This window comes from Ciona intestinalis, chromosome 7 (assembly GCF_000224145.3).
Source record: "Ciona intestinalis chromosome 7, KH, whole genome shotgun sequence".
In the NCBI taxonomy this organism is placed as follows: Eukaryota; Metazoa; Chordata; class Ascidiacea; order Phlebobranchia; family Cionidae; genus Ciona; species Ciona intestinalis.
In genome coordinates this window covers 678,023-689,562 of record NC_020172.2, presented here as the reverse complement: position 1 = coordinate 689,562, position 11,540 = coordinate 678,023, and the positions used below count along the sequence as shown (strand labels likewise).

The window sequence follows — 11,540 nt, the reverse complement described above, 5'->3', positions numbered from 1 at the left end:
ACAAAGTAACATACATGGCAACTCGTAAGCTGGCACGAGGTGTTAAACCCGTGTGATAACGACTGTCGTTTTCCGGCCACGCGAGGATAAAGTAAGTTACATCCATTCATTCACTTACATTTATATAAACAGTCACTTAAAGTGTATACGTACCAGTAGTTTAGCTACGTGTTAGAAAATGAGACGCTTCAAGAATGTCGCTGCAAGATGATGCTACAAAAATGACACCACAAAAATGACGCTACAAAAATGACGCCACAAGAATGACACTACAAAAATGACGTCACAAGAATGACGCTTCAAAAATGAGGTGTTGAGAAAAAAGACACGAAGAATGGCAGCGAATTTGTGCGTCGTTAAAATATGCGGCTTTTGTTTTTCACAAAAGTTCCAATCGTTTGATATTCATATAGTAGAGTGGGGGAAGATCGGACACCTTTAGCACATAATATCTAAATATCGTGATCGTGTTTTAAACAATTAACAACGGTCTTTTGGAGTAATGAGTATACGGTTTAATAGTTCTTTAAATGTTCTTTGTTTACTACCAAATGTGACAAGAAAATAGAATGAAAAGGTGTCCCATCTTCTCCCACCCTACTATATTTCACAAAAGTTGCAATCGTTTGATATTCACATCAATTAAGTTCAAAAAATATTAAAGTACCAGTATAAACGACCCCATTAGTGCATTGCAAATTGCTTAAAATGCAAAATTTTTAAATGTTCTAATACTACACCCAAAGATCACGTTCATGCCGCGGGCGATATATAACCTACGCCTTAAAACCGAGAAATATGATAAAAAAATAAACACGACATAAATAAAACATGTTCAAATATCATGGTATGAGTTATTCGTGGTAACTGCATATCGTGTCGGGATCAATTGTAACTAAACACGCCTCAAAATCCTATTCAAGCTATGTTACAAATACTACATTCTCACCATGATCAAAGAAGACTATGTTATATATAGCAGGGTGGGGCAATATGGGACACCTTAATATTCGAATATCCTGACCGTGTTTTGAACAGTTAACAACGGTCTGTGGGAGTCGTGAGTATACGTTTTTTTGTTTACTAAATAAGACAAGAAAATGTCCCATATCCCCCCTTCCACTATACAGTATGGTGGAGGAAGATGGGACACCTTTAAGCTCTATTTTTTCGCCCCATTAAGTAGTAAACAAAGAACATTCAAAGAATTATAAATCCGTTTTCTCACGACTTCCATAGACCGACGTTAATTGGTTAAAACACGATCAGGATATTTGGATATTATGTGCTAAAGGTATCCCGTCTTCCCCCACCCCACTATATACAAAAACACTACAATAGGTTAAAGCGCTATCACGAGAGGGCGTAAAAGCGTCAGGATACGCCGCATATATCATATAAATAAATGTAACTTATATTCTCGCTTCCGTCACGCGTTAGAAGATATCTCTTGAGTTACCCCAAAGTTCAATGTGCCCGAACCGGTTAGTAATTCATTGCTCTTATGTAAAGCACAGAAGAAAATTTTGTGAATGACCAATAGAATTTAAAGCTAAACGAAACAGAGCTCGAAAGAATATGAACTATGTGTCAGACAAAGTGATCGGATATCAAAGAAAATTGCTGCGATAGCAAAAGGTTCAAATAGTTATTATTAAGGTGAAGATCTAGTACGTATCTGTTAGGCAATACGCATTAATTGAATCTGTGGTGTAGTCAGCCATTGTATGGGTTATTTAAAAAACAAGAATTTTTAGCGCATACCGTCGTTAAAAGAAAGTATAAATTATTGAAACTGATGGGATAATTTTCGATTTAAACCCAAGGTACATGTATATTTGCGATTAAAATCGATTAATTATAAGTTAAATTAAGCTGCAATTTAGTTACAGCGAAGAGAAATATGGAAACACGACCGGTAATTTAATGCAAATTGGTGTTACCGTCTAATTATGCAGCATCGTAGTACTTATTCGCCTGTACCCAACCAACGAAAATGCCGAAATTCCGGCTTTTCGCTTAACCAAGCGTCGTATCGAACGTACCATTCGCCGCTTGGCATATTTACGAGCATCAGGTGGGACAAGTATCACATTTGCCCTTGGGGCGGGTTGGTGAAATACGCAACTTTTTCTCGCATCAGCTTAAGAATTTAAAATTTGTTGTTTTTGATTTTGTGCTTAAGCATTGTGAATTATTAATTTATACTACAATATTTTAAATTTATAATTGAACCGAAACTGCATAAAGCAAGCTAATATATGAAGAGAAAATTAGCTCTGAGCGGAAATCCGTTTTTTTTTACTTTTGCGCTACGACGATCCGACACTTTAGAATATAATTATGGATAAAAACGAAACATTATACAACGCCGCGTGGTGGCATATTACTGTTGTGTTTTTTTAGATAGTAAGGCACAATCGCTGGCTATTGGAAAGCTGCATTTAAATGAAAGTTGTTGTAGCTCCATCAGTATGATGTATTTGAGTGGACGTGGAAAAGCAAGGCAACGCGCTGTCAAGAATGCCCAAGTCAAGTTGGGAATCGGAACTATGCTGTTTAGTCTGATTATAGTTTGCCTAACTGTGAATGGAGTAAATTCCCAGCAAGGCTCGTGTAGGATATCTCTTGTATCCAAGAGACAATGCGGCCCGACCGGGATTGCTAGGTCGGATTGCGAAGGACGGTAAGTTGGATAAACTTGTAAAATATTCAATATAAAACGTGTACCTGTGTTTTTAACCGAACGAACTCCGTTCTTAGGTTTATGCACAGTGTACGAACGTTAAAATATAAATGTAATAAAGCTCCTTTTTTGTAAATTCATTTATAAAGTAGGGTGGGGAAGAGGGGAAACCTTCAGCACATAATATCCAAGCATCCTGATGGTATTTTAAACAATTAACAATGGTCTATGGTAGTCGTGAGGATAAGGTTTTATAACTCTTTGAACGTTCTTTGTTTACTTCTTTGTTTTTTTTTTAACAAATGAAAGGAGAAAATATAATAAAAAGGTTTCACGTTCCCCACCCCATACTACACTAGACATGCATAGTTTCCAAATTCTAGATTACATTTACCCGTTTATCCAGGGGATGTTGCTACGATGGAGGCAGTACGCACCCGAGACTCATGTGTTACTTCAGAGGTAGGCTTATTTTGTCAAATAGAAATCGTAGTAAGATTTTCTTGTTTAAAATGCTCCGTTTGCATAGAAGGGTTTCACTGAGTTTGTTTCGCATTTATAATTAACTGGCGTAACAGAACACGTATAGACATGAACCGAAAATGACTGTTCACTAATTTAATTGTACGCTTTGCGTGTGAGGTATGTTATGTTGCATGAACAAGCTTTAGGTTTTATTTTTTTAAATTACTTCATCGCTTTTGCATATATATTCTTATACTCACGTCACGTGTTTCTATATTCTTTTAAGCAAGACTGTTGGGATTTGAGTCGCAGGAAAGATCACAGTCACAACCCCCAAGTACTCCGTCTCCCACTCCACGATCTGCGACCATGACCGCTTTACAAGTTTTCGCCATGCTGCAAAATCAAGGCGTAGATGCACGTACAGCACTAGCGCTGATATACGAAGGTATAAACTATAAAAGGACATTTTTGCTACAAAACAAAATGACATATCGGACGTATTATATGTCCCTCTATACTTTATAGGATGTTTAAACTGTCAGCAACATATTATGAAAAATCCACAAAAATAATTACCCCAAAAGTTACATATATAATATAGTAGAGTGGGGAAAGATGGGACACCTTTAGCACACAGTATCTAAATATCCTAATCGTGTTTTAAACAATAAAAAACGGTCCATGGAAGTCCTGAGAAAACGGTTTTATAATTCTTTGAATGTTTTTTGTTTACCACCAAACTAGACGAGAAATAAGAATGAACATGTGTCCCATCTTCCCCCACCCTACTATACGTAGTAACTCACAAGCTGGCACGAGGTGTGAAACTTAACACCCGCGTGTTATAACGACTGTCATTGCGTTGCTGCGCGAGGACAAAAGTTATTCATTCATATTTTATATGACAACTAAATATAGTAGTGTGGGGTAAGACAGGACACCTTCAGCACACAGCATTTAACAACGCTCTTTCAGAGTCTAGAGCGCACGGTTATGTATATAGTAGGGTGGGGAAAGATGGGACACCTTAAGCACAAAATATTCAAGTATCCAGATCGTGTTTTAAACATTTAACAGCTGTCTGTGGGAGTCGTGAAGATACAGTTTTATAATTCCTTGAATTTTCTTCATTTACTACCAAAGGAGGCGAGAAAATAGAATGAAAAGGTGTCCCATCTTCCCCCAACCTACTATATATTTTTTAAATATTCTTAGTTTACGAATAATTGTGGCGACAAAACAGAGTGCAACCATGCCCAATCTTACCCCATCGTACTCTATTCTCTGCAAGCATTCTGGATTGTTTTCTGTGCTAAACTATTATTTTGACTTACAGAACTATACGGGATAAACTATTTTACTCTTCTTACTTTGTGGAGAGAATTCGGAACGAACTACCTTTATCTGCTTTTCGTATCAAGTAAGATTCGGTACCAACTACAACATCATGATAAATTTCGTATTTTAATTTGACCAAGTAGATTTCGCTTTTTTTTAATAAACTACCTATAAAGATTATTGTAGCCTACAAACATATTTCATATACTGCGGTGCACTTCGCTTATACTGGTCTGATATGTCGAGTGTATGCTTATATACAGCTAAACTATTTGCATATTGACGTCAGTAAAAATAATCAGCATTCCCGCAAAACGTATATGTAAAGTACTCTCTGTTTCAGATCGTGCTGCGAACAGAACGGTAAACCCGAATAGTCCACGTAAGTTATAACCATCTATATCTTATGGAAATACCATTTTTTCTGATTAAACTTTGTGCAATTAGCTTACGCGATATGATAGGCTATATATATAAATAGTAGGATGGGGGAGACTGGCCATCTTCATCACATAATGTATAAATATCCCGATCGTGTTTTAAACAATTAACAACGATTCATGAAAGTCATGAAGGTACAGTTTCACAGTTTCCTAATGTTCTTTGTTTACTAGTAAATGGGACAAAAAAGAGGATGAAACGGTGTTTCATTTTCCCCACCATATACTACCTAAAAGTTTTGTATAATTTTAAGTTTTAGTATGAGACATCACCTTATATGAGATGAGAATGCAATCCTTTAAATGTTTAAACGAAATTTAATGTGCAGTTTTAACCAATACACGTACAGGACTCTTATTTGCCGGCGGCGAGCCTGATTACCCAGGATCCCAAGTACTTAATACTTGCAACCCAGCCAACGTTGGAAATACATGCGGTAATCCGGCTTACACAACCAGGTACTTCTTATCTTTTTATGCTGCTTAAAATATGTAACTGTCTAAAAATCACGTAATGTATAGCCGAGGTGTGGTGCCTTATTTAACGCATTTTTGGATACTACTAAGCGCGGAAAATAACCGGATATCGGATTGTTACAACACAACACTTCGCGTGTGAATTAAACCACGTCAGAAGCTTGCGTGACGACACGATGATAATTATTATAGCGTTTTCATATCCAACGGTCTGTTCTCTGACCTTTTTGACCGACTTGATATTGCTTCAACTTGAACATGACGTGCCTTTCGTATAAACAAATAACACAGCGCATGCAAAGGCGTCGCCCACCGCTTCTAAATAACCCGACGATTTGTTTTGAAACGTTTCTCTCATTGCCACAGGGGAAGTTGCATTAGATGGAAATGCTGCTGGGATGCAAGTACACGTACGTGCTACCATGCGACAAATAACGGTAACTATAATACCATATTGCAAGCATACGTTAGCGGTTACATATAGCTGCGTTAAAGAACAAACGCAAAGTCGGTTAAAATACAGTCCCGAGGGCAGCTCACGCTACCGAAAAGGTATGCAGCGACTTTCAAGCTAGAAATCATTAACAATCTTGTAGCTGTAACCCTTCAAATTGATGTGCGTGTATCAGTTACAAAGCTTACGTCAAAACTTATATCCCTTAATTTGAAGTAAATATTACACCATATGTAACGTTGTTAAATCCCCCAGGCAATTCAGTTAACCTTTAGCCTAACTGTCTTTACTACTTTAAACGACAACTATTTCCCATTTCAATTAAATTCGTATAAAGTTTAGTAAAATATGATGTGAAGCAAGCAAGCAAGCACAAAACCTCCAACAACTATTTAATTATTAGAATTTAACAACAAAAATCATTGATAACTATCACCTGTCAATATTTCTAGTTATTTACCTGCGTCAACGGTGTAGGCCAGGATTCAGAAACCCACCTAAATGCGAAGGTAAGTGTGTGTATTTTCCACATATAAGCAAGTCACACATACTATCGTCACGTACAATGTTCTCACATTGTCATATAAATCTTAAATCCATGGCTGTTAAAATTTGAACCATTAAGGTTGCAAAACAAACCTACAAGTTTAACTGCATGTACTCCACTACAATATTTGTTATCTGCCCAACAAAGCTTTTTAAAGATGGGCAGTGATAAGTTGACAATAAACGACTATGTTCGTAATGAGAACGATTCTATGCTTGTGCAAGTAAACCTAAAACATTAAATTTATACTCCTTTTGTTGCGTGTACGCTTCAAAAGGCAATGCCGACTTGCTGACTATATACCCGTGTATAAATTTTTACTGACTGAAGAATCATAATAATGCTGTCTAACACTGCTTAGAAACTTTCACTTTAGGTACTGGCTGTGGAAAATTAATCTTATTATCTTTAGATATTGATGAGTGCTTGTCAAATCCATGCCAGAATGGTGGAATATGCACTAACTTGTTAAATGGTTATCGATGTAACTGTCTTTCTTCTATTGCTGGGCCCAACTGTGAAAATAGTAAGTTGCTGGAATGTCATAATCATGAGCTGTGATATGTATAAAACTGTACTATGTATAAAACTATATATAACAGGTAGGGGTAAGATGGTACATGTTTTTATACTCTGTTACTGTCCACTGTGGTAGTAATCAAAAATAAACTTACAAAATTATTTAACCATATGCTTATGACTACTTTCCCAAACAACTAAACTTCTCATTTATATAGGCCTAACATTGACTGTTTATTAGAGTGTCAAAACCCTCCTACATTATTGAATGGGGGATATACACCAATCAGAACACCTCCTATCTACGACATTAATGAAATTATAACCTACACCTGTAATGGGAACTATGCCTTGCAAGGAGGAAACACCATAATTTGTTTAAGTACTGGCCAGTTTACCATCCTTAGTGCAACCTGTGTACAAGGTTAGTAGTGTAACCTACAGATATGCACATACTGTGAATACAGTATGCAAAAATTTTTTGAGTTTAGCCTGCGATAACAACAATCGATGTTTACTATTAAGCAAAATCAATTACAATGCTTATGAAGTTTGTTGCTGGTACGTCGCTTTATGTGTTACGATTCACCATCTATATTACAACCATAAATTTCATGTTTCCTTATTTAGCAAAATTCTGCTTATGCAATATGTATAAAAAAAACATGCCAAATACAGCAGCAAATATTATATAGTGACTTTTATGTACTCAACCAGTTAAAATGACTTAATTACAGGATGTCCAAGGCCCCCAGATATTCCTAATGGTGTTATTACACCACCAGATGCATACATCGCGGTTGGTAGTGCTGTTACCTACACATGTAACACCGGCTATACATTCAATCCACAAGGAACTTATAAATTGGCTTGCCCTCCCACTCAGATCTTTACTGTTCCATCAACAAATACTTGTCAAAAAAGTACGCCACAACTCTACAACAGTGTTTAATTATCTAATGTTCAGATAAAAAAAAAATCTTTATTATATACTGTCTTGGATCTTACACTAGTGCTTAAAAATACTTCAAATCTTATTTTTAATTGTTTCACTTTTCAGGTAATAGTGTGTAAAGGTTGAATGCTCATTGCTGCTTCTATTGTTTTCAGTATGTGTACTTGGGCAAGACACATAAGTAATTATTTCAACCCAGTGGTGCTTTAGTGTTGTCTAAATTGTCAGTCATATATTATAAAAAGTTCCCCCCAAAATAATTACTAACAAATTTACATACATTGTAACTCCTTAGCACGAACAAGTTGTATAATACAGAACACCAGAGTTGTATTGACTGTCGCATTCTGTAAGGATAAATAAGTTTCATTGATTCAAGTGTGTTTTATAGAGATTTAAATAAACATGTTTTGTTATCCTCCAATTCAGACTGCCAGAGTGCACCTCCACCAAGTGCAAATGGTTTTGCTCCAACTTACAATCCACCATCTACAACCTCTTTCCCACCTGGAACAACAGCCACCTATACATGTGGCCCCAATTATGCTTTTCCACTTGGCACAGTAGCAACCTTAACTTGTTCAACCACTGGTACTTGGAGTTCTGCTACTGCTCCAATTTGTGCACAAGGTTGGTAGTTGGGCTTTAAGTGTTTTGATAAAACACAGGCAAAACATAATTTTTAATATAAATCATTTTTATCTCAACAATTAATATACCCATCTTATCAACAAATACATTATTTATAAAAACTTGTTTTCTTCTAATTTTAATGTTTGGTACAAGCAACTGTGTTAAACATACTCTAATTGTATCTTTCCTTGATAACTAGGATGTCCACGGCCGGCTAATATTTTGAATGGTGAAATCACACCAGCTGATGCATCAATTCCAGTTGGTGGAAGCATCACTTACACTTGCAACTCTGGATACACTTTCAACCCTGCTGGCCAAGCTGTTCTCACATGCCCTTCAACTTTAAGTTTTGTAGTTCCGCCCGGAAATATTTGCTTTAAAAGTATGGTTAATTTATGTAATTAATTACCAAACGATCAAAAATATGTGTACGCGGAAATTTATTTCAATTTACTGTAAACTTTAAACATTATATTTTAATATAAAAAATATGGTTAGATTGCCAAGCTGCACCACCAGAAGGAACAAATGGATCGCCTCCAGGATACAGCACAACAATTATAAGCGGTTCTAACACTTACTCCCCAGGAACTAATGCTATTTATAGTTGCAATGCAAACTTTGCATTCCCATCTACAGTTTCAAATACATTAACCTGCCTTACAACTGGTTTATGGTCTCCAAGTGTGGCACCTGCCTGTGTGAGTGGTAAGTGAACACAAATAAAATATTTTTTTTAAAAAAACAGCAAACAGTTTATTAAATTAACTTTTAATAGTTTAATGTTATTTTGTGAATGAAACAAACTTGTTTTCATAAAGGAACAAACTTTTTAAAAAAGGTTTCTGTTTTAGGTTGTCCACGACCACCTGATATTCCAAATGGAATTATTCAACCACCTGACCAGTTTATTGCTGTTGGCAGCACAGTTACCTACTCCTGCATACAAGGATATGCGTTCAACTCGGCTGGTACTGCCACCTTAACATGCCCCGCATCTCTCAGTTTTGTTGTCCCAACGGAAAACACATGCCAACCAAGTACGCTCATGGAAATTATAATAAACAGTTTAAAAATTTAAAAAGCATGACAATACATGCTTTTGTAGAAACCACTTTAATCCTGATTCTGTTCATAACCCTGATCAAATTTGCTTTTTTGACAGTCGCTTTTGTGAACATACCAAACTGTTCTCTTTTTTAAATTTAAATTTAAAAAACAGATTTTTAAGTTTACTTCTATGGTGAATTAGAATTATCACATTAAAAAAAGGAAAAACAAACTAAAAAAAAAGCCAAAAACTGTTGTTTTTCAGATTGTCAGTCTGCACCACAAAAAACAGCCAACACAGGTGACCCCAGTTACAATAATCAACCTGTTGTGGTTGGCAACCTCAACACTTATTTGGCTGGAACAACAGCAACATACACCTGTATACAAAACCATATATTTCCCACTGGTGTGACAGGAACACTAACATGTACACCAAGTGGAACATGGAACCCACAAAACGCACCAATCTGTGTCCCAGGTTTGGATATTCTAAATATTACAACACATGCAATCTTAGAGAATTGTGTTTTTACACTTAATCACTTGCATTTGTTACGTAAAGTGTGGTCCAGGACGCTGCTCGGCCTACCGCAACTGACCAGACTGGTGTAGGATTTCTTAACACACAGTTTAATGGCATATGAAAACTACTATAATAAAACGATCAGAATAACGCTTTGACACACTATAAAGTCTTGACCACAGTAACCAAAATCGTTTAACCCTAAAAGAAACAATACCTCACACATTGCATATAGCAGACAATGTGCTGAACTATTTGATTGTTTTAGAATTTTATATAATTCTTCGAATAAATATATTCAGTTAAAATTGAATATCACAGAAATAATCAGATTTTTTACCGATTAACAGTATCGTCATGTACATCAGCACCATCAGATTCATGTTGCAATGCACCTGTTTACTCCAATAATCCAATCACTGGATCGCAGAACTACGTGGTTGGAACGACTGCTACCTATACCTGTAATCAAGGATCTCATATAGCTGGTGGAGATGATTTCATTACTTGCATGTCAAATGGACAGTGGTCTCCAAGTACAGCACCATCTTGTTTCCAAGGTAAACTAGAAGTTGGGAAAAAAACGGTTGCTTCGTGCATGACGCTGCTTATTACAATTAAAATTAATGGTTATTTGATGCGATAAAACGCAAAGAAACAGTTTAATAAAACGCATTAACACTTTACCATACAAGTCAGTACGCAGCAACAACATACAAACAGTAAAAGAAGTATACAGATAACAGGTCACTGAAACTCAACTGTAAGTCACCAACTGTAGACAGGTAAAACATATCTATAGTTTTGCTTTGATTTTAGTTTGTAGTGCTGCACCTACTCCCCAAACAAATAGTGGAGGGCCAAACTACTCACCTGCTGTTATCACTGGAACTACAACATATAAAAAAGGAACCACTGCTGTTTATACTTGTTCTGGAGCATTTGCATTTGCTACTACGGAGAGTGATACACTTACTTGTGGAAGTGTCAGTCCTGGTGCATGGGAGAAAACAGTATCACCTACATGTAGTGCAGGTGTGTTACTTTATCAACAGTTTGGAAATACCTTTAAAGTACAAACAAGTTACATTTTCTTTGTTTTCAAGTATGCTCTACTGCTCCAACTGAAATGGCAAATGGTATCCCACCTACTTATGCACCAGGGACCATTGGTAGTAACAATTATAAAAGTGGAACGGTTGCAACATACACTTGTACACCTCCAAATCGGTTTCCAGCTGGTACAACTGGAACATTGACATGTAATGCAGGAACATGGAATCCCAGCACATCACCACAATGTTCAGCAGGTAAATAAAAATTGTTTAAATCGAGTATAAGGCATTAATATTCTACTGTTTATTTCAGTATGCTCCGCTGCCCCAACGCAAAGTTCAAATGGTCAACCTCCATCATACAGTTCAAGTGGAACTACTATAGGAGG

The 11,540-nt window shown here is 36.4% G+C and overlaps 1 protein-coding gene and 1 long non-coding RNA gene across 6 annotated transcripts in view; one reads left to right on the top strand and one right to left on the bottom strand.

The window, feature by feature from the left end:
- The first annotated feature begins 2,219 nt into the window (after positions 1 to 2,219).
- Positions 2,220 to 11,540, top strand: part of LOC100177995 (sushi, von Willebrand factor type A, EGF and pentraxin domain-containing protein 1-like) — a 27,672-nt gene continuing 18,351 nt past the window's right edge. Inside the window, exons 1-20 of one of the 4 annotated variants that reach the window (XM_026834976.1) lie at positions 2,220 to 2,686; positions 3,093 to 3,148; positions 3,438 to 3,599; positions 4,491 to 4,574; positions 4,836 to 4,874; positions 5,283 to 5,391; positions 5,776 to 5,846; positions 6,316 to 6,372; positions 6,823 to 6,936; positions 7,171 to 7,353; positions 7,667 to 7,852; positions 8,314 to 8,514; positions 8,717 to 8,902; positions 9,019 to 9,228; positions 9,375 to 9,560; positions 9,836 to 10,051; positions 10,447 to 10,656; positions 10,916 to 11,131; positions 11,203 to 11,406; positions 11,465 to 11,521. In XM_026834976.1, coding sequence (XP_026690777.1) covers positions 2,475 to 2,686; positions 3,093 to 3,148; positions 3,438 to 3,599; positions 4,491 to 4,574; positions 4,836 to 4,874; positions 5,283 to 5,391; positions 5,776 to 5,846; positions 6,316 to 6,372; positions 6,823 to 6,936; positions 7,171 to 7,353; positions 7,667 to 7,852; positions 8,314 to 8,514; positions 8,717 to 8,902; positions 9,019 to 9,228; positions 9,375 to 9,560; positions 9,836 to 10,051; positions 10,447 to 10,656; positions 10,916 to 11,131; positions 11,203 to 11,406; positions 11,465 to 11,521 — 2,959 coding nt within the window. In that variant the 5' untranslated portion in view covers positions 2,220 to 2,474. The remainder of the gene's footprint in view (positions 2,687 to 3,092; positions 3,149 to 3,437; positions 3,600 to 4,490; positions 4,575 to 4,835; positions 4,875 to 5,282; positions 5,392 to 5,775; positions 5,847 to 6,315; positions 6,373 to 6,822; positions 6,937 to 7,170; positions 7,354 to 7,666; positions 7,853 to 8,313; positions 8,515 to 8,716; positions 8,903 to 9,018; positions 9,229 to 9,374; positions 9,561 to 9,835; positions 10,052 to 10,446; positions 10,657 to 10,915; positions 11,132 to 11,202; positions 11,407 to 11,464; positions 11,522 to 11,540) is intronic. The other 3 variants (XM_026834974.1, XM_026834977.1, XM_026834975.1) reach the window with 3 other exon arrangements.
- Positions 2,956 to 6,814, bottom strand: LOC113474358. Of its 2 annotated transcripts, none has more exons than XR_003396020.1 (3): positions 6,324 to 6,814; positions 3,412 to 3,547; positions 2,956 to 3,225 (listed from the first exon to the last, which is right to left on the bottom strand). It is a non-coding gene; the product is annotated as an uncharacterized LOC113474358 (long non-coding RNA). The 2 variants fall into 2 exon arrangements; XR_003396021.1 differs by lacking the exon at positions 6,324 to 6,814 and adding an exon at positions 4,421 to 4,506.